Genomic DNA, 22188 nt, shown 5'->3' with positions numbered 1-22188 from the left:
GGGCCATTACACAAAGTAAAACTATTTCCCCATGCTTATTTTCCCCAGCCCCACACAGTTCCTTATATCTCCTTGTCAAGTGCTGGAAATGGGCCATTTTCATTACCACTACAAACAGTTATTTTTCTCTCCTGCTGACAACAGCTCACCTTAACTGATCACTCTCCTTATAATGTATATGGTAACGCTCATTGTTTCATGTTCCGTGTGTATATACACATCTTCCTTCTGTATTTTCCACTACATGAATCCAATGAAGTGAGCTGTAGCCCATGAAAGCTTATGCTACAATAAATTTGTTAGTCTCTAAGGTGCCACAGGTGCTCCTATTCTAGTTGCAAACTAAAGCATTTAAAAGTTAAGAAATACCAGAATTAAGTTTGCTCATGCAACCCTAATTTGGTCCTCTTGTGCATATGCATTATGATACAATCTTTAATTACATGATCATATATTTTTTCCACTTCTGCCTCATGCAGTACACAGGATGGGAGACAATCATGGAATGAATTAGGGTTATGTAGTGAATGAGATTGTTTGTTTGTAGGATCCTTGCTTCATTTGCTGCAGAAGTAGAGAACAGTAAGAGGGAAGATGATCTTCTGCTTAAGGCAGGTGAACGCTCCAAAAGGACCTCAGTTCTATCCCTGCCTTTGCTACAGAGTTACTATGTGATGCTCAGCAAATCACATAATACTAAAATTGACAAGTGGACACTAAGGGCATGTTCCCCAATTTCTGGTTGCCCAACCTGAGACACCAGGGCATAACTTGCTGAAGTGCTGAGCACTTGCAAATGCAGCAGAAGTCAGCTGGAGTTGTGTATACTCAGCACCTCTGGCTGCAAGGCAGTGTGCTCTGAAGGAATGAGCACAAGGTTGGGAATCAAGAAATCTTGAGTTCCAGTTCTGGCTCTGCCACTTCGTTATCCTGAAGAGGAAACAAATTCATTAATGTCTGTGAGACACTAAGACATCAGGGTGATAAGTGAAAGACCATAAAGAGTGACTAATTCTGCATTCATTGCAGGCTTTGGATGGTATGCAGTAAGGCAGGCAGTGGCCAATAACTGAATAAGGGTAAACATTTTGAATAGCAGCCTCATTCCCTGAGGATCATCTATCCTATGCAGTGAATGAGGAGTCAGGGTCCTGGGGAGGACATAGTATACAATCACACATCAGTGCACACAGAAAAGGGGCAGATTTAAGGTTGCACAGGCAATCTATAGTCTGGCATTTCCCAACTTTTTTTGAATGTTTGACTCTACAACCTAAATGTATTTTAACAAGATTCCTGTATGTAATTTCCTCATTTTTAAAGGAAAATATTAAAAAAAAATTCTATTATGTGCAACAGTAGCAACCTCGCATCATCAGTAGAGTTCAAATCCTGCACCTGCTTGTGCATGAAACATCTAATTAGCAGGTGAAATCTTATTGCTTAGAAAAACATGTAGAGGAAAAGGTCTATGCCTTTTGTATAAATGTATGTGTGCATAAGTCTGTCTTTTTTTAACTGGCTTGGGTTTGCGGTTAGCCTGGTGCAACTATGGTGACCAGACAGCAAATGTGGAAAAATTGGGACTGGGGAGCGGGAATAGGAGCCTATATAAGAAAAAGACCCCAACATTGGGACTCTCCCTATAAAATCGGGACATCTGGTCACCCTAAGTACAACCATCCTGTGTCAGTTTCTTTCTCTGTAATGGCATACAGGCAACCAAATAGTAGAAATCTTAGTACTGATTTTCACACAGTAGAAGTGTTCCTCCAGTCAGCGTTATGTACTTTGGACCATATTCTTTCCCAGTGTGACATCAGGGCTGACTTTGGCCCATAGTGTGTTTATACACTGGTAATGTTTGCTAAAGTTTAAAAAAAAAGTCTGATTCTCCTTTGCTCTACATCTTTTAAGGAAAACCATAATCAGACAGTTAGTCTCCATGCTGTGAAAAATGTAGTCTCTCTCTGATTAAAATTGCAAGAATGTCATGTTGAAATCCTCAGAGGATGGAGATGGTTGCCACTGTTGATCAGCAAACATGATTCTGGCACTCCAGTCCATCTCTTGATCACAAACTTTATCCAAATTCAAGGGAGAAATGTTAAGCGTTGCTGGTCTTGTTGTCCCGTTCCCACATACCAACATTGCAACTTAAAAGGATGAGTCATTGTTTAAATTTAAAGAAGGCTAAATCCAAGGAGGTGGTATGAACTCCCTTTTTCACAAAGCTGTGTAGCCCCAAACAATGCATTTGGTGCCACTGTGTCTGCGATCAAAACAATTTCATCTTTTCTTTCTATACCATACTTCAGAGAAGCCCTCTGACTGCAGACTTAATCTGTACACTACAGCAAATAACTGCAAACTTTATTTATAGCAGTGTGTCTTTCAAAAATTACAATATTTTATCTCCTGTGCACATATTATTATGGTTGGGTTTACTTTACAATTGTGACATTTTTGTCACCCACTGTATGTCATTCTGACATAGTTATTTTCAGCCACAAATTGAGGTTTTTTTGTGTGTGATATTCAGTAATACACAAGGACTGTACTTCCACAGTTCCTGGAGCCTTTAGGTCTGTAAATATTTTTTGGAATATGTCTTAAATTTTACATAACTGATAGTTAGTTGGTACTTTAAGCTTTAGTTGATAAATAACATACTGCAGTATATGGGTGATCAAAGTGCAATTGATTTGCACTAATGATGGACCGGTACAATAATGAATATTGAGTACATATTATCACATGTCCTAGCATCAGTCTCACAGCAGAGCAAGTTACCCTGCAAATCACTTCTTTTCATTCCTGGCACTATGTTGACGCAGCATAGGCAGAAAGGAGAAAAAAATTGGACATTTTACACCAATGTAGTGTTTGTCATATTGAGAGAGCTTGTACGGCTGTGCAAGCACAGTTTTGCACTGTAGGCCACATGACATCCTGCTATGTGGGGGGAGAGAGTGTTGGAGAAAGCAGCTCTTGGAGAACAAAGAGGTCCATAAGTTGTCCTTGGCTCTTTTGATCCAGGGCCACATTCTGTAAGCACTGTGTGACCCACAGAAAGCATGATTGCGCTTACGTCATGGTATTCATATTTATCAAAGGTTATTTGGCTAGCACATTAGGTCTGAATATTTTGACTAAAGTGTACCAAACATTAATGTGAGCAGGAACCACTGTGTTCCTGGTATGTTTCCGGTGTTGATCTCCATAGTCGCAGAAGCTGGAATTCTAAACTCAGGATCTGGCAAGTAAATTGGAAGGAGAATAGATTTTAAACGTTCTGATTAAAAATGTATGAACAGACCTAATTTAAATCAATATGTGCAGTCTGTAGAGGGACTCTTTATTATTATTTTTTTTTGTATTAAAAAAACCCATTAACCTTGTAACTCACTTTTAATGAGAACTTTTGTCGTACTGGAATATTCTAACTACTATAATTAAAACCACTTACTTGAGATTCCACCCAACCATTTTGGGTGCAGCCTGAGATAATAGTTTTGGAGGGATTCGGCGGGAAAGTGCTTTAAAGGATTTGTGAATCCTGGATGACCGGTGAGGAGGTAATAATATAAAAGGTGTACAATTGTCTGAGGGCACTTCTATTTGTATCTGGAGGTGTTTTAAACATTAGGGACATAGAGTTGCTAAATAGACTCTTCTGTTTCTGGAACTAAAAATGCATTGCTTCTATTTTGGATGAAATACGAATGATGAATCTTCATATACGTACAGATACTCTGAGGGCCCATATGAATATATCCTACAATAAGAAAAATTATTTCATTATGTATTTATTTATACTAAGTAGTTAAAAATATAGCCTATCTCCTATGGAATAGTTATAGTGGGCAGTCTAAAAAGAGATGAAGAATGACATGAGGGACCCTCTACATACAAGTTTATAGTTCTAGGAATGCAGTATTATCAATCCTAGATGCTCAAAACTCATGAGATTTTCTTAAATTTTGTGATTTTTAAGCCAATAATTTTTGTGTTCCTTTTTAGGTAATAGGTAATAATTGGAGATATACCAATCTCCTAGAACTGGAAGGGACCTCAAAAGGTCATCAAGTCCAGCCCCCTGCCTTCAGTAGCAGGACCATTTTTTGCCCTAAGTGGCCCCCTCAAGGATTGAACTCACAATCCTGCCTTTAGCAGGCCCATGCTTAAGCCACTGAGCTGTCCCTCCCTTCTAGCCTCTGAGTCTTTCAGGTTCGAGTTTTCAAGCTAATTTTCTCAAATTTGAAGGCTAGGCACTTTAAAAAAAAAAAAATTAAAGCTGACATTCTCATGTAATAACAAGATTCCTGGGGTTCGGATTTAAGAAAAATACCAAATATTGCAAAGACTCAGGATATAATTGCTAGACTTGGCAACTTTGGAAATGTGCATCCAACACAACTATATGATTGACTGTTCTTCTCAGGTTGCTTTATTATATTAAGAAAGTACTGCTGGTAACATGATCAGCCTGATTGATGTTATATATTGAGAATTAATTAAAGATCATATATAGTTGCTTTGAAAGCATTTGCAATTCAATTTAGTCATGCATCAATATTTGCTGAAATTGAGAGGGGAAGGGTCATCCATGGGAGTTGTGGCAGGAAGCACCACTTGGGATCAGACCTTAGTGGGACATAATAAAACTAATTTTAACTATCCCTCCTCATCCCAGAAAAATCCCTGAAGATGCACTTCGGCTCCTCTAGGGCTAGCACTGCCTTCCTATTTTGTAATTTGTTATCAGCATATTTAGAGGCAATGCTCCAATCTTGAAACAAGGGCATGTGAAATTCATATTGAGAAACAAGAATATTAAAGAATGACCTTTTCAAAGTGGCCTAGGGGATTGGGGCACCCAGTTCTCATTAGGCAGCTTTGAAAATCTCAGCTTAAGTGTTAAGCACCTGAAAGCACAAACAGAAAATGGTGTTTTGCAGCAAATGTGCAATTTAGGAATTCACTCGTCCCTTACCTCCACCCGCAAATATATCAGTAAAGAAAACTCCATCCTAGATTCAGATCTTTCCAAGTCTCAGTCTTGAGGGAATTTTTGAGGCTGATTTATAAACCCCATGAAAGTGGAGGTTTATTATAGAAATGAGCAATTTTGTGTGGATGGGGAGGGGACAGATAATACATAATGGCAGAGACTTTTCCATCAGAAATATTTTCAAAAGTTAGGGGCAGAGGTACTGAAGGAAATGAGTAGGTCAGAACAATGACTAGATTATGGTGATTATCCTGATTGGATGAAAGTACTTCTAGCAGCATGCTCCACATCAGTATATTTTGTTTACGCAACTTGTCTAAGCTTTTTAGGATTTTTCATTGTGGAAAAGGGAGGGAGGGAGGGAAAGGAAAGGACTTGCTGCTCCATTGGGAAAAGCTTACTGTGAGTGAAAGCTGCAATCGTTTTTTGTTGTTTTTTTTTTTTTAAACTGTTCATGTTTTAAAAGCCACTCAGTACTATTAGAATATCACCTTACTCAACACTGTAGTCTGTGTGTGGTCACTGCTGCCATATTGCTGTCAGCGTTTAAAAAACGATAGCAGCCAGCAGAGATGCATGTTGCTAGTAGTACTTGGTGAGACACTGAAAGTAGGTATGATTTATGGACATTGAAATGTGAAGTAAGTTGATAGTCAAAAATGGAACAGCTTTTCTAACAAAAACAACATTCTGCTTTTCCCTTCCATCCCCCCGCCCCCTTTGTTACACGTGTTGATTGTCAAGAGAAGCAAATTTTCCATTTTCTTTTGTTAGCATTTTGGAACACTTTATTTTTAGCTAAAGAACTGAAAATCAAGCCACCCAGTTTGGGTGAGAATTAATGGCCTGAAACATCCTGAAGGAACTGTTTTGAAAAGCTCTGAAGATGTCTATTAAATTAAGTGGTTGGAGACTTGACAGATTTGTTCTACATAGAAAAGTGCCTAATTTGATCACTGGTGTTCCTACATCAGCACATAAAAGCCTAGCGTGAGTAACTCTGAAGTACTGCCATAAAAGTAGGGAAAGGGCCAATTTGGGTACAATGAGAAACAAATGTAATTTGTTCCTGCTTGCTAAATTTAAGTAGATACATATCTATCATGAAATTAAAACCATAATGGGTAAGCAAGACACCTTAACTTGGTATCTCGCTGTTATATGAAGACATGATTGTAAAAGAACCATCCAGTATTTTAAAGGTTACATGAAATGGGAGGAGGGGAGAAGAATTGACTTGTGCCATTTTTCTTTTTGCTTTATCAAGAAAGAGTATGGGCTTGTTTTTTTGTTTTTCTTTGTTTTAGGTTCTTTGTTTATAATTGCTTACTTTTTATATTAGTCAGGTCCTGTTAAGCTTGGAAGTCTGTCATTCAGATCCTCAGCTGGGGCAAATCTACTTAGCCTCTTGGAAGCCAGTAGTGCTGTGGTGATTTCCACCAGCTGAAGATCTGTTCCTAGGACAGTAGAATTAATGAAATTATGACATTACAAAAACCAAAAGAGTAACAATTGAGCTGGAAAGGGCTTTTTAGGCATATTGGTTAAAAAAATTTTTTTTTGTGTGTGTTTAACACTTATTACACTTTAATGACTACCTAACTATTTGGAGAAAGGATGTCTAAGGAAAGATTCAACACCTTGTCCCTTTGACTAAGTTAAAAGAGTTTATTGTATAGTTCATCTGACACCAAAGTCCTCTGGTAAGATCAGGAAGTACCAAAACTGATATTTAAAGTAAAAATATTTAAGGTAAAAACAAGCATGTAAAAAACAGGAAAAACCAGCCAAACTTTTTAGGCCTTTCCATGGATAGCAAAGAAGGAAAACGGGCACAAAGCTCAATTACTTTAAAATTTGTACAGGTAATCTTTAAGCTGCACTGAGATGTGACGCTCAGTTTGACAAGAATTAATGCAATCTGTTGCTAAGGTATTGTCTTTGTTTAGGATTTTTATTAATATTTGTTAGTTCAACTTTGTGTTAAATAATATTAAAGGAGTTAATGTTTCTAACGGGAGTCCTTTGTGTGTCACTCTTTCCTCTTTTGGGTCCCTTTCAAAGGCCCTGTATCAGATATCCTTTCTCACAGCTGAGTACTGGATTTAGCTCCCTCCAGAGCACAAAGAGACTGCTGTCGGCAATTGGCTTGAAGGAGTCACTACAGAGCAAAATGAAGCTCTCTCTTCCGGTGAACAGTTCTGTAAACAAATTGTGATTCTGTGCCTGGCAAGATGCAGCATTCCCACTTGATTCCCAGATACAAGATGGCAGTGGCATGAGGCAGAAATGACAAGAGGACTGTCTGGGAATGTCAGTTATCTAAAGGACAGCCCATTATAAACTGAAAATTGTTCAAGATACTTGAGATGTACTTATGCCCCACCTAGGCATGGGCATATCTACATGAGAGAGTTAGAACTTGTTTATTTGAAGGTGTGATTTTTAACTCAGTTAATTAAACCAGTGCAAAAGGAGATGTGGAAACTTTCATTTTAGTTTAAATCAGACTCATTTTGGCATAACTTAGATTAATTAGGAATTGGTTAGGAATAAATCACTCTTAAACCCAAATAAGAGTGCCCACATAGAGAGGTGTGCAGTGGTTTAAAATAACATCTTTAGCTAGACCAGTGTAACTTTCTCATGCAAACAAGGCCTTACATTCCTCTTCCTTACTGATCATAAGGGAAACTTTGGCTTGAAAGATTCTCCTCCCTGTGAATTAGATCAGTTCATACAAGAAGTGCTAGGCACTGACTCGCTTTCTCCGTATTTGTTCAAAATTTCAAATACATGGACTTTTCTATGTTATAGGAACCCAGTATACCAACTGATGATGTTCTAAAGCTGTAATTAACAGTCTTGAATAACACTGTGAACTGCAAAATTTCTTTTGGTAGTGTGTTTTTAAAATTACTGTTTAAGATTCTGAATGGAGTTTCCTAAATTAGATTCTGAGTATGTTTGCAGGCACATATCTGCTTTCATACAAATACTTTCCTACATTGCACATTCCGTGCCAGTTCAAGCCATGTGCACTACCATAGCCTATAGTGAATGCCCAGAGTGGTCATACCCACAAATGAACGGAAAATCAGACCAGATGCATGAAAACTTATTCTCTCAGCCACTCCAAGCTCCATGCTAGTCATATAAGAATATAAATATGTAATCACAAGTAACCACCTCACTTCTTTTAGAATAAACAGTGCATGTATTGTTTTATAATCTAAGTTTTGATTTTGTGCTAGAATTGTCTTAAAAGATAGCAGCTTTGTCTGTCAAACATGAGCATAAAGATAGTACTGTAAATGTTATTACTATTTATACAGAAATGCGAGTTTACTATATATGGTTCTTGAGGTATTAAGGTAATTTGTATTAAGTATTTTGCATATATTCAACTATAATGTCTGTTAAATGTAAATCTGAATATGCACAGGTGGGTGTGCATATAGATGTACTTGCTGCTGTAGCTATACATGCACAATGTAACTTTCTGTGTTTGTACCTTGAAATATCAAAACATAGCTGATTATTGTTTGCTGTTGATAAATTTTGCCATTAAAGTTCATTATACTGGAAATTTAGAATGCTGAATAAATTGCTCTCTATCACTTCTGAGCTAATTGTTCAAATAACTTAGAGCCAGTATAATCCATATTCATAGTTGAGTTTACCTCCATGTTCCTTGAAGATGTGATTCTTCAGTACCCAACATTGCTGCAGTGAATTGGATTGCTAGGGATAACCATGGAATGGGAGTGGTTTAAGAAGGGAAAAAAGTAGATTAATTAAAGCTCATATGTTGGCTTCAGGCCAAAATCCCAGTGATACATGCTGTTCTGAATATGGCCAGCTTGGGGTCTAAATCAGAAATGTAGCTGTTACTTTAAAGTGGGGTGCTGGCAGAGATTTGACCAGTGACTTTGGGCTTCTCATTTGACCTGTCATGTGCCCATGGATATGCTGTTGGCTGCAGGAGAAAGTGTGGAGCCATTCTTCCGCCTTCACTTCCTAGGCTCTTTAGCCCCCATTGAGCTGAGAACAGTGACTGAGGACAAAAGCTGTATACACTGTACAAACAGAGCACCAAAGCAGCAGTACACTGACTCATTCTTCGCTCTGTGTGAGAACTGAGGGGGACTCTATTCACTTCTTTTGTGCTGGTGTCTGTCAACAGCGCTGTTTGAGGCAAGGCCTATTGTGCTGGCCAATGTTTCTTATTGACCTAAGTCTGTGCCTGCAATGTTCCCAGGGTCGAAGTTGCGAGTGAGAGAATGTTTGAAAAGGGGTAATCATAGGCTAAATGCATTTTCCTGCATTGTCATCTGACCTATTAAATCTAAACTGTGGTCTACGTTAATGCAAACAGGTAATTATGTAGTCACAGCTGCAGCTATTGACATCTGGTTACCGCCCCATGGAAAAAAATATATGTGGTTTTCTATTCTGTGCCTGGGCTCTTGAACGCTGGACTTTAATGATATTAACTGGAAATAGAGAATGGATTAGTGGGACTGACAGGTCAACAAGGTGGATACTTTATCCATGTAAGCAAAAATAGCACCAGCCACAGCTGTTTGTATACTTCTACCTTACATTTCAGAGCTTTCCCATGACTCCAGGTTTAAACATTCTCAACTCCATATTCAGTTATTTAATTGTTATGGAGTGGGAGTGAAGGCTGCAGAATATTTTGTATCCCCACTTCCCAGAGTGCTCATTGCAAAATATTTTTGCAAGCCTGCCTGTTGTAATTGATTTTACACTGTGGTGCTTTTATTAATTACTAAACGTTTCATGTTTTGTTGCCAGGATTTCCAAATGTAAGTCATTACAATAGGCCAGCACCCCCAAAATGTAATGGTAAGTCTAGTGTGCAAGGGTGATAAAACATTTCTGGCTATAAATTGTTTTATGGAGACTTTTTTTCCTTTCAGTGTATTATAGAATGGACACCAGTGTTACTTGCATATAAATCAGTTGTAGCACATCCTCCCTTTCCTTGCTTTCCTGCGTTTGACTATAAATTAAGAAATTGTTAAATAATGTGTCCTTCTGGACTAAGCAACTTTCAAGAAATATTTCAGTGAGAACAAACTCTTTACTGCTCTTCTTCATTTGTATCCTAATATAATTTCTTTGGAGCCAAATATTCTGGATGCTATAAAGTTATTGAAATAGTAAAATTAATGCAACAGGGAAAGTAGGTGCTGTACAGCAGTATGTTAGGTCCAATATATGATAGAGCCCCTTAAAGCTGTGGAAGAACTGTAGCTGGTAAAACAATGAAACTTCCTCCTACAAAGGTATGTCCTCTGAGTCTTATTAGAGATGCAGGTCATTATCCTTAAAGCATAATGGCAGAAAAGCTGTTTACCCACCTCACAGGGACCTGTCCAATAAGTAATTCTCTGGAATACTCTGTCTTCCAGAGGCCTCTGAAATTCAACAGTTTTCCTTTGTTTCTTATTGAGGATAAACTTCTGAGATGTGGTTCTGTTTCAGTGAGAGCTTTCCTTGTTTTTTGTGCTTTTTACTGTCTTCTGCTCCTTCTAATCCTCCTCTCTTGTTGCTGGTCCTCCACTGAATAGGGAATGCACCTTCTGCTGGGCTGGGGCATTACAAGATGGCTAAAAGAGCTGAAACTAAAAAATACCTTAAAAACAGGAAACACTGCCTGATCCCCTGCAGCCAGAAAACTGCCTTTTCTGCACTCAAGACTCCAGAGCTGGAGATAGTATCTTGCTTAGAGAGAAGCAAAGAGTACGTAAATCCCTCTACCAGCACAAACCAGACCAAGTTACTGAGTGGGCCAGAGAGACATCAGCGTTGCCCCAGACTCGGACTGCTATTCACCCTTGTAGAAATGAACAATCTCACTGGCTTTTTGCTTCTGTTCATTAGGAGCTAGTGAGGTGAGAGGCAAAGATAAGTCCAGATCTCTCTTGGTTGTCTTCTGCAGCACCAAATCTGCCTACCCATTCGTTGCTTTTTTCAGAGTCCAACAGGCATCAATATTTTTCCTCTGGTGCTGAAACTGATATTGTCAGCTGTGGGCTCCTAGGCTGGAATTGTCCTTTCACAAGCTGCACCTGCCACAGTACCAGACTTTCCTCAAGCTCAGCATTGCTCAAAGCTAGCTAGTTCCGGTGCCTAAGTTGATGCAGATGCTGAAATGTCTCAGCTGCAGTATGTCTATGGTAATGCCCCCCCCCCCCTTCCCTGGATGACTCTCTTCAATTCCTAGTTATAAGGATGCCATCTAGGAAAGAACAAAAATGGAGTCATGCACTCAGATGTGCCTCCAGAGTTATTAAAAGGTGTGTGAACATCCTTGTCATTATGGACATTCTGAAGGGTAGCACTAGGTATTGGAAGGTTGCTTAGGGGGGAAAAACACTGAAATAATCTCTGTGTTAAGTGAATTGGGAGATACAAATAAATCTACTTTAAAATTATCCACTGTGAACTGTCCAGTTTGTTCTATTAGTTTGGAAAGATCGTAGACTCCCAATTTGGGACTAAAGCTTGAAATAGATGGGGAGGTTTCGGATGGAAATTAAATCAACAAAAGTGGGGGGAAATAGCGTATAAGGTATGCAACACTGCTCTGTAAATCATCATAGTAAGGCAGTGGAGTTCAAGCTTTTCCATCACATGTAATGAATGCACTTCCTCCTTGTTTTATAGGAGAAGTGTAGCAGAGGGTGCATGCAGTATTGAACTACCCCATTTTGGCTCAGTGTTCTCAGAAGGATCAGTCTCACTGAAGGCTCCAATGTTAACCAGAAACTAACAACTTATTAGTATCCTGTTGGTGCAAGTTGTTCTTCAGATCAATGATAGCAATGGAAAAAAAGCATCATGAAGGTACCCAGCACTGACCAGCGCATTAGTTCTTTCCTGGAAATAGCGATACTTAAAATGCTTGTCTTAAAAAGAAATGAAAAACAGGATGCCTTTGACCAACTCTGACAACCTCTCCTTGACCTATGGTATAACAGCATACATTATTTTAAAAGTTAACCATAATAAATTCCTACTGTGTAAAGACCTGTGCTTGCAAAATGAAAATTTGCTCTAGATTTTAACATCTCTGCTTATATACAGGGGGTCAGATCATCCTTATAAAGTATTTTTTTGATTGGTCTGTTTTTTTAGTTGCATTTAATTAATTAACTTAATTCACAGTGTAACAGTCATATTTTTTTAGCATTTTTAGCATCTCTCCTTATACTAAAGTTCATAAATGGATAATAATCTTTCTTATCCTGGAATGCTAGGTTATGTCATACCTAAATGTATTGCTATTATGTCAGAACTGTGAAACCATGTGGCCATAATCCAAATGGGCTCAGTTTGTGTACCTTTCTTAAAAAGGAAAATGAAGTGATTCATAAAAATAGTGTTCTAACAGAAATTAGTTGGTGTGTTTCAACAAAGGCCCCAAGCATGTGTAAAAACCACATTACACTTGGCACAAGTTGTCTCTCTTAGTTCAAAAGAACTTAAAGGGAAGCTCGAGTTACCTATTATACTAAAAATACATTCCAGGACATACCCTCTAGCTTCTGGAAGTTGTCAGATGTTCAGAATGAGAGAGCAGTCATCCAGAGATATAGCTTCTGTGGATTTCAGCTGGAGACTAGCTGCAGTGTAGGAGAGTAAGAAAGCAGAAGTTCTATAGAATAAGACCAGTCCCTCACAGATATAGTTTTTGTCTTAGAGGTTGACTATAATGATCATTTGGTGTGTCGGAAAATGAATGTAGTTTGTGAATTCAGTTGCTTAACTTAATTTTACAACACTACTTGGTGACAACTTTTTTTAGAAAAATTTTGTTTAATTTATTTCAGGAGGCAGCGAAGTGTAGCGTGATATAAAAAGATGCAAGCTCCAGTTTTGCTAACTTTTTTAAAAGAATAACAAATCTTTAAAAAGCACAAAGCCACATGTATTGATTTCAGTTTGAAAATTTGTTGTTTGAGCAAATATTGAACACATTAACATAATGTATAGAAAGATGACACTTTCTAGATTTGTTGGAATGAATGCGCCAAATGCTGGTTTATGGAAGCCCTGATATAGGAGGGATTTGACATCTTTGTTAGTACTGTGCCAGCTAAATCTGAGGGTATTATAAAATATTCTACCTCCATAGAGAAAGACACAGCACATAGTTACTCTTGTGCACCCCTGGGGCTAGTTCAGGCATGGCATTGTAAAATCATTCTGTTTTTCCTACCATAGGAACTAATACATGGAAAGCACAAGTGAATGAGATTGGATTACAAAATACCTGATTTAGGTTGTGTAAAATTCAGTGTTTATTTCCCTGGAGTAGTTAAAGCCTCTCTGACAAATGTGTATTCCTAGAGTTTGTAAGATGATGGTGACCACATAGTCTGCTGAGAATTGTACATTATGGTAACTTTTAAAAACCTAGACCAATTTTCGATCAATTTTCTACATTTTCCTGTGTCACACACGCACATTTTTTTATTCAACTATCAGAGCTGAATGGACTCAGCTGGTGGCTCAGTGTTGCCCCACAGGATGTAATAGTTAAACAGGGTTATGGACCATGAATATATAGATTACAATCAGTACAAGTCAGCCTCAACAGTGAGCTTCCTTTCAACCATTTGGACTATTGTCACTGCTTCCCCTCATTCAGTCTGGTAGTGATTTTTCTTAGCACAAGACCAATAGACGATATTGATAGTCTAGCAAGTACTGTTTTCTGTTTGATTTTCTATTTTACATGAGAGAGTGAGTCTGTGCTTTGAGTGCCCCCACCCTATGAATAAATGGTAGCTGTAGAGATTTCAAAGTTTGCAAAATATCATTGAAAAGATAAAGAATTTACATAGCTTTTCTTTTTTAAAAAAAGGCTTATCTTGTTCACATTGGACTAGATAAAAAATTTGTTTTTCCCTTAAAAAAAAAAAAGAGAGAGGAAAAAATCAAAATGGATACCCAACTTAGTAAGTGGCTTCATTTTGTTTTAGAGAGGTTTCTAAAACCATATAGTACAGTCTACTCAGGTCACTGCTCTTTACTTGAAGAAGTAGAGGCACAAAAACACTGAGGACTCAGTTCCAGAGTGTGAATAAAGTCTGGGTTACACAAATATTTCCAGAAAATGGAAGCACATGTCATAGAGCCTCTTACAAACCAGATAAGAGCAGTACAGGGTTAACACTCTGACATTCTGAAGTGTCTTAATTAGGCTTTGGCAAAGAGCCATGGTCAGTAGAAAATGGGCCTCGTCTGAGACAGGAGCAGAAACTAGTGGTTTCAGCCTCTGGCAAGGTCTTGTGCATTCAGTAGCATTCTGTGCTAGTGCCTACCTGTTCTGGGAAAGTGAGATGCTGTCCAGACCTGAAACAAAGCAGCCAGGCATTTTCCCATCCAGCTTTGCCATTGTGTGCTTAAAAAGAAAGGGAGGGAGGGAGGGAAAGGTACCTGTCAATGAACGTGGCTTTTTGCAGTGATTCACTGCACATAGCTGCACTCAACTAAAGGAGGGCCTAGTTAACCCACAGAGCAAATGTCTATCAACTTTCTCAGACTAAGCAGATCATTGAGAGCAATATTCGCTATAAAACAGGCTGTCTTAGGGATTTGAGGTTTTGAAGCTAGCCATGCTGAGAGAATTTTATAGTGCTGATGTTTGAATCTCTTGGTGCTTTATGTACTAGTCTTTTCAAAATGCAAATGATTGTAGTCTTTAAAAATGAAAATTTTGAAACTGTGATCTTTGATATATTTTTACATGGTTATTTTAGCACCCTTGTTAGTCCTTTACAATTGAACCAAAATTCAAGAAAATTGTTAGTGTCTAGACTTTGTTTTTTAAATATTGTCACAATTTAGATCAGTGGTGGGCAACCTGTGGTCCGCAGGCCACACACGGCCCATCAGGGTAATCTGCTGGCAGGCCGTGAGACAGTTTGTTTACATTGACCGCCTGAAGGTACGGCCACCCACAGCTTCCAGTGGCTGCGGTTCACTATTCCTGGCCAGTGGGAGCTGCGGGAAGTGGCAGCCAGCCTGTGCTGCTTCCCACAGCTCCCATTGGCCGGGAACGGTGAAACGCGGCCACTGGGAACTGTGGGTGACTGTGCCTGCGGATGGTCAATGTAAACAAACTGTCTCGCGGCCTGCCTGCAGATTACCCCGATGGGTCATATGCAGGCCACAGGTTGTATAATATACATATACATATATATATATTTACCCCGATGGGTCATATGCAGGCCACAGGTTGTATTATATATATATATATATATATATATATATATATATATATATATATATATATATATATATAATACACACACACACACACACATTGATAAAGAGTGCATAACTGTGAGGGGGTGTCTGAGGTGCAACCTGGATTGTGGGACTGCTGAGCCCTCTGTCCCACCAATCTGGGCTGGCCCTCACTATGATGCTGATGTCAAGCTACAAACCTCTAGCAGGTACTGCACTTACACAGACATCCACAGGCAGGAACACACCCAACTGTGTTACATGAATGATCTCTCAGCCATCATGAATCATCAGTAGAGAGGCTCCAGCCAATTTTCCCTAGCCTTGCATTCCAGATCTGTACCATCTTACACTGCTCAAGGCTCCCTTGGGCAGTGCAAGTTCATTCAGTAGTTTGCCACTCCCTCGATGAGGAATGGACACACACTAGCCTTTGTAAACTGAGCTGAGATTTCCCAAGCACTTCAACCAAAACACACTGTTTATAAGTAAAATATAAAAAGGTTTATTAACTACAGAAAGATAGATTTTTAAGTCATTATAAGTGGTAGGCATAAAGGTCAGAGATAGTTACCTTAAGAAAATGAAACTTCTACTTTAAGCAAGAGTTGAATTAAACAATGTCTCACTCTGACAGATGGTACAAGCAGGTTTAGTTCCTCAATACACAGTCTGGGACCATCCTTCCCCAGTTCAAAGTCTTTGTCCTCCAAACGGTCTTCCAAGTATTGAGTTGGGAGCGGAGAAGTCAGAGGCCAAGTGATGATGTCACTGTCTCTCTATTTTTTTTTCCAGCTTGCTGGAAAGATCTTTGCTGTGACGTGGGTTAGTCTGCCCTCGGGTGTACATGCCATGGTTACACTTGCAGATGTAGAGCATTGTGAGTTAAACCAGCCCTTGGAGACCACAATGTATTCACACAGTCAGCTGCAAGCACACTAGGATGGCCACATTTGGACTTGGGAAACAAGCACTGAGTGGTGGAATCACGTCATGCAAGTCTGGGATGATGAGAAGTGGCTGCAGAACTTTCGGATGAGAAAAGCCACTTTCATGGGACTGTGTGCTGAGCTCGCCCCCATTCTGCGACACAAGGACACGAGATTGAGAGCAGCCCTGCCGGTGGAGAAGTGGGTGGCTGTTGCAGTCTGGAAGCTTGCAACTCCAGACAGCTACTGATCTGTCGCTAACCAGTTTGGAGTGGGAACGTCAACGGTTGGAATTGTGTTGATGCAAGTTTGCAGGGCCATTAATCGCATCCTGCTTAGAAGAACTGTGACTCTGGGTGACGTGCATGACATTGTGACTGGCTTTGAACAAATGGGTTTCCCTAACTGCGGGGGGCGATAGCTAGGACGCATATTCCAATTCTGGCACCAGCCCACCTAGCCTCCGAGTATGTAAATTGGAAGGAGTATTTCTTGATGGTTCTCCAGGCACTTGTGGGTCATCATGGGCGTTTCATTGACATTAACGCAGGCTGGTCCAGAAAAGTGTATGATGCACACATCTTTCAGAACACAGGCTTTTTCAGAAAGCTGCAGGCCGTGACTTTCTTCCCAGACCAGAAGATCACCGTAAGGGAAGTCAAAATGACCATTGTGATCCTTGGAGACCCTGCTTACCCTTTAGTGCCATGGCACATGAAACCCTACACAGGGAGCCATGACAGTAGCAAGGAGTGGTTCAACAACAGGCTGAGTCGGTGCAGAATGACTGTGGAATGTGCTTTTGGCCATTTAAAGGGACACTGGCGCCATCTGTATGGGAAGCTGGACCTGGCCGATGACAACATCCCAATGGTTATATCCGCATGCTGTACCCTCCATAACATTTGTGAAGGGAAAGGTGAAAGATTCATTCAGGCATGGACCTCCAAGGTTCAACATCTCGAGGCTGAATTTGAACAGCCAGAGAGCAGGGCTATTAGAGGGGCCCAGCACGGGGCTACAAGGATAGGGATGCCTTGAGAGAGCAATTTGAGGCTGAAAGCCACCAGTAATGTTTGGTGCCTTGCATGAGGAGTGAAGTGCAATGGTTCCAATGTTAGTGGGAATCTGTGTTTGCTACATTGACTTGCAGTGCCTGTTACTTTCCTGGGCTACGGTGTCTTTTACTTAATGCAATAATAAAGAATGTTTTCATAGCCAAAAAATTCATTTATTGACAAGAAAATTCATTTATTGAAAAGAAACACAACTGCTTAGGAAACAGAAAGGGCAAGGGGATGGAGTGGGGAATGGTACACTCGCAGATTTGTGTATGTCCTGTTATCATACTCAGCTTTCCTGTCTGGAGTGCAATGCAATGAGTGCTGCACTTCAGGCTGGCTAAAATGCATGGTGATGGGGGTTGAGTGCAGTGAGTGAGGGTCGTAATTTGCAGGGCTGGGTGGTGAAGCTACAGGTGTTGGAGGCAGCTGGTGGCGATAAGAACCTGGATGTTGGGGAAAGTGGGTTGGCGGTGACATGGGGGCACAAGGGAAAGAGTTTTGGGACAAAGGCTGGGGGTCCTTATGCCCTGGTCCATATACAACTTGCCTGTGTGCAGCAATGGTCCCCCTTCCTGTCATGGCACAGTGGCATGGACATGTTAGTCTTACTGGAACAAGGAGCACAGTAGCTCTGCCAAGAAACCTGCGCAAGTGGATCGCCCAGCTTCTGCATGAGACCTTGGAAGAGATCACTGAGACCGATTACCACAATGTGAGAGAGCACAGCAACGCTCTATTCCTCATCTAGGCATGCATGCAGCCCTAACCCTCCTCACCCCAAGAGCCCACACCGAATAACTTCTTTCACAAAACAAAAGCTGCTTACCGGGCACCTCCTCTGCTGTTTGTTCTTCCCCAAGCACTGTCCCCTGCAACTGGCTACCTTTCTCTTGGCTTGAAAACAGCTCCTGCCTGCATGCATCTAGGGATTCCTGGCTGTTTCCCTCCTCCTCAGCACCCTTGCTTCTGCTTTCCTCTTCCTCCTGCCTTGTTGAACTGGGCTCTGAAGTGACCATGGTGGTCTTTGGAGTGGATATGGGGTCTCCCCCAAGTATTGCATCCTGCTCTTTGTAGAAACAGCAGGTCAGAGGGGGCAGCACTGGAGTGGTGATTTGTATCGCATGCTTTACGGTACGCATTCCTTAGCTCCTTCACTTTAACCCTGCACTGCAGTGTGTCCCGGTCATGGCCCCTTTCCATCATGTCCCTTGATATCTGCACGAAGGTATCATGCTTCCTATGGCTGGAGCGCAGCTGTGACTGGACAGCTTCCTCCCCACAAACACTGATGAGGTCCGCACCTCACCATTGCTCCATACTGGGGATCGCGTGGTGCGTGGAGGCATGGCCACCTGGAAAGATTCGCAGAGAGCACTCCATGCCTTGCTGAACAAACAGGAAGGGGATTTTCAAAATTCCCAGAGAATTTAAAGGGCGAGTCTGATGGTTGGTCACCTGAGGTTAGGGCAATAGAGTTCAAAGTGATGACCAGAGTGGCTAGAACAGGCATTGTGGGACGCTTCTGGAGGCCAACCAGAGTGCATTAATAGATCAGGGCGCCCACACTGGCACTGCAGTGCTCCAGCCAGGCGCAGCAAACGTTATGCCTCTCATGGAGGTGGATTACTAAGAGTTCTCCAGCTGTGGCGTCCAGGCGCTCTACGTGCCTTGCCAACGTGGACACATCATGAGTTAGGGTGCCCGGGACTGTTTTAATGCGATCTAATTTGCAAGTGTAGCCAAGCCCTGGGATAGTGGATTGTGTGTTGATGGTCCATTAACACTTTTCTGGCTATTGATGGCTGATACTTAGTTGCAACTGACAGGCTGGTTGTGGATGTTCCCAACTTAACAGTATATTTCAGTAACACATATAGTAATACTTGATAGCTTCACTTACAATGATTGTACAAACAATCCAACAGGTTATCATTGTTCAACAGACCAAGACTTACAAAATGATATCTCAAAAGGCATATTTTATACAAAACCTATAATCATATGATAGCAGTGAATATGAGGGTTTCAGAGTGCAGAGTGCCAAAATAACCTTAGACCTTTTGCGCCTCAAGCCAATACATTTGTAAAGTGGATATATAATTTGCACAAGGTTACACACCTCCTAGAGATCATAGGGCAGTAAATGAGATTATGGGGGAGACTTTTAAAGGCACAAAGAGCAGTTAGGTGCCCAAATCCCATTGAAACTCAATGGGAACTGGGTACCTAAATCCAATTTGTGCCTTCATAGATCACCTACGCTTTGAGATATATGATTATTAATAATACATTACAGCACAGTCTGTTCTTGCAACAATTTACTACCAAGTATAATGCTTAGTATAATGTGACATCAAATCCACCACTATTTATCTACTTAGCTGAACCTGCTCTCCTCAGTAGACTGTCCCCATGTTCCAGTGGGACTCTGGAAGATATCTGGTGGATGCTGGAACATCGTAACAGAGCAGTCATCCTCTGCCTCGGCTTTGAGAGACAGATGGATCCAGACTCAATTTTCTCTTCTTTGGGAGATTCCAAACCATCAGAGGAGCCATCATCTCCTCCTCCAAGAAATTCTAACCCAGACAGTAGATCCAGCGCCTGGTACCAATCTCCACCTCAGCATTTGTCCCATGCCTTGAGGACCTCCAGAACCCCATCCTGATCCAGCTTAATGGCCATATTGGGGAACATGGGTTTCATATGCTAGATATGCCTGTGTGGTCTGCTAGGGAGTCACTCTCCCATTCCCCTCTGAGGGAACAGCCAGAGCTTCCTTTTGATTCCATCTTTTCCACTGGTACCGAAAAGATTGTCCCCTTTCATCTCCTGTAAAGCTGTCACTCCGGCATCTCCATCCCCTCCAGATGACCATAAAGAATTCCACAAATTATTGCTGTACTTCCAGTTAATTAAGCTATTCTGGAACCTACTAGAGCAGTCTGGCCTGCACCAGCCACATGTACCCCTACCCCCAACAAAGCAGAGAAACACGATTTCATACCAGCCAAGGAAGTGAAATTTCTTTTTACCCATCCCATACCTAATTGTCTAGTCATCCAGGCTGCCACAGAGAGATCTAGAAAACAACATCCAAAACCCACCCCTTCTGACAAGGAGGCTAAATGTCTAGACTTGTTACGAAGGAAAGTCTTCACATCCATTAGCTTTCAGTTCAGAATAGCGAACTTTAGAACCGTTGGCTAAGCAGGACTAGCTGAACTATTCCAAGTTCATAGACTTTGTAGCCAAGTTGACACAGCAAGACAGAGTTCAGTTCCAAGCTCTTATTGGTGAGGGCAACCTGGTAGTCAGAACTGCACCTCAATCAATGGTTGATGCAACTGTCACTTCAAGGTCAGTAGCAGTGAACATAAGAACAGCCTTACTGGGTCAGACCAATGGTCCATCTAGGCCAGTATCTGTCTACTGACAGTGGCCAATGCCAGGTGCCCCAGAGGGAGTGAAGCTAACAGGCAACGATCAAGTGATCTCTCTCCTGCCATCCATCTCCATCCTCTGATGAATAGAGGCTAGGGACACCATTCTTTACCCTTCCTGGCTAATAGACATTCATGGACTTAGCCACCATGAATTTATCCAGTTCCCTTTTAAACATTTTCCCAGCCTTCACAAGCTCCTCAGGTAAGGAGTTCCACAAGTGGCCATTATAATGTACCATGAATCGTGGCTACAGACTTTGGGATTTCCCCGGGACATCCAAAACACCATAGAGGACTTGTTCTTTGATGAAGCCCACCTTTTCAGTGAGAAGACACAGGAGTCCTAATATACTGTAAAGGACTCCAGGACTACCCTTCACTACCTGGGAATATACACACGTATAGGCATGCTTACAAACCTAGATCGGTGATTCAGAAGTCTTTTACTCAGTGTATTTCCTAGTACCCAAAAAGATAGGCAGATGGAGATACATTCTCAATCTCTGCAATCTTAACCGTTTTATTCACAAGATGGAATTTCACATGGACACACTGGCATCCATAATTCCATCCCTGGAAAACGGCATTTGGTTTACAGCTCTTGATGTGGAGGATACCTACTTCCACATGGACATTCACACTGCCCACAGGTGATTTCTCACAGTCGTGGGGGTTGCCAACTACTTCCAAAACAGTGTGCTCCCTTTTGTCCTTGCTGAAAGACACTCCAGGTTCTTTTCCAAAGTCTTCCTGGTAATAGCAGCTCTTTTCAGACTCCAGTTCTGTTGCTTATCAACATGGCTTCAAGCAGTGTATTGACCAACCAAACACAGCATGAATACCACAGTGAAAATTCCTTTCAGAGTAACATCATTTCTAATGTGGTGGAAGGATCCTCATCAAGTATGTATGGGTGTTCCTTTCCTTTCCTCTTCACAGGACAAAATGATCATTGTAGATGCCTCCCATTTGGGCATGCAGTCCACATGTACAGCCATATGGCAGAGGGCACGTAGATGGGCCAAGAAGCCAGGATGCACATCAATCTTCTGGAATTTTCAGTCAGTCAGAGAAGCTTGTAAGGCCTTTCTGCAATTTATCTGGTTTCACCATGTCCTTATGTTGTCAGATAATATGACAACTGTCTTTTAAATCAACAAACAAGGAGGGGCAAGATCCATTCTCCTGTGTGGGGAAGTGATCGCCATGTGTAATTTGTGTATTAGGAATCAAATCAGCCTGTCAGCAGCTTACCTTCTGGGAAGTTAAAATGTGTTGGCAGACAACCCTCAGCAGATATTTCACCATCAATTGTGAGTGGGAGTTGCACGATTCAGTAGTGAACATACCTTAGCTCATTAGGGAACCCAAATCTGGGATCTGTTCCTTTCCCAACCAATCAGGAAATGCAATGCTTACTGTTCCAGGGAAGCTCTAGATCTACC

At 41.0% G+C, this 22188-nt stretch overlaps 1 protein-coding gene across 2 annotated transcripts in view; it reads left to right on the top strand.

The window, feature by feature from the left end:
- MRPS28 (mitochondrial ribosomal protein S28) overlaps positions 1-22188 on the top strand; it is a 136400-nt gene that overhangs the window by 43282 nt on the left and 70930 nt on the right. Inside the window, exon 3 of one of the 2 annotated variants that reach the window (XM_030553329.1) lies at positions 7079-8611. The exons of the other annotated variant lie outside the window; for it this stretch is intronic. Coding sequence (XP_030409189.1) covers positions 7079-7232 — 154 coding nt within the window. The 3' untranslated portion in view covers positions 7233-8611. Of the gene's footprint in view, positions 1-7078; positions 8612-22188 lie in introns of those variants that run through there. 2 annotated transcript variants of the gene reach the window in all.

Source organism: Gopherus evgoodei, chromosome 2 (genome assembly GCF_007399415.2).
Source record: "Gopherus evgoodei ecotype Sinaloan lineage chromosome 2, rGopEvg1_v1.p, whole genome shotgun sequence".
In the NCBI taxonomy this organism is placed as follows: Eukaryota; Metazoa; Chordata; order Testudines; family Testudinidae; genus Gopherus; species Gopherus evgoodei.
This window is presented reverse-complemented; position numbering and strand designations above follow the sequence as displayed.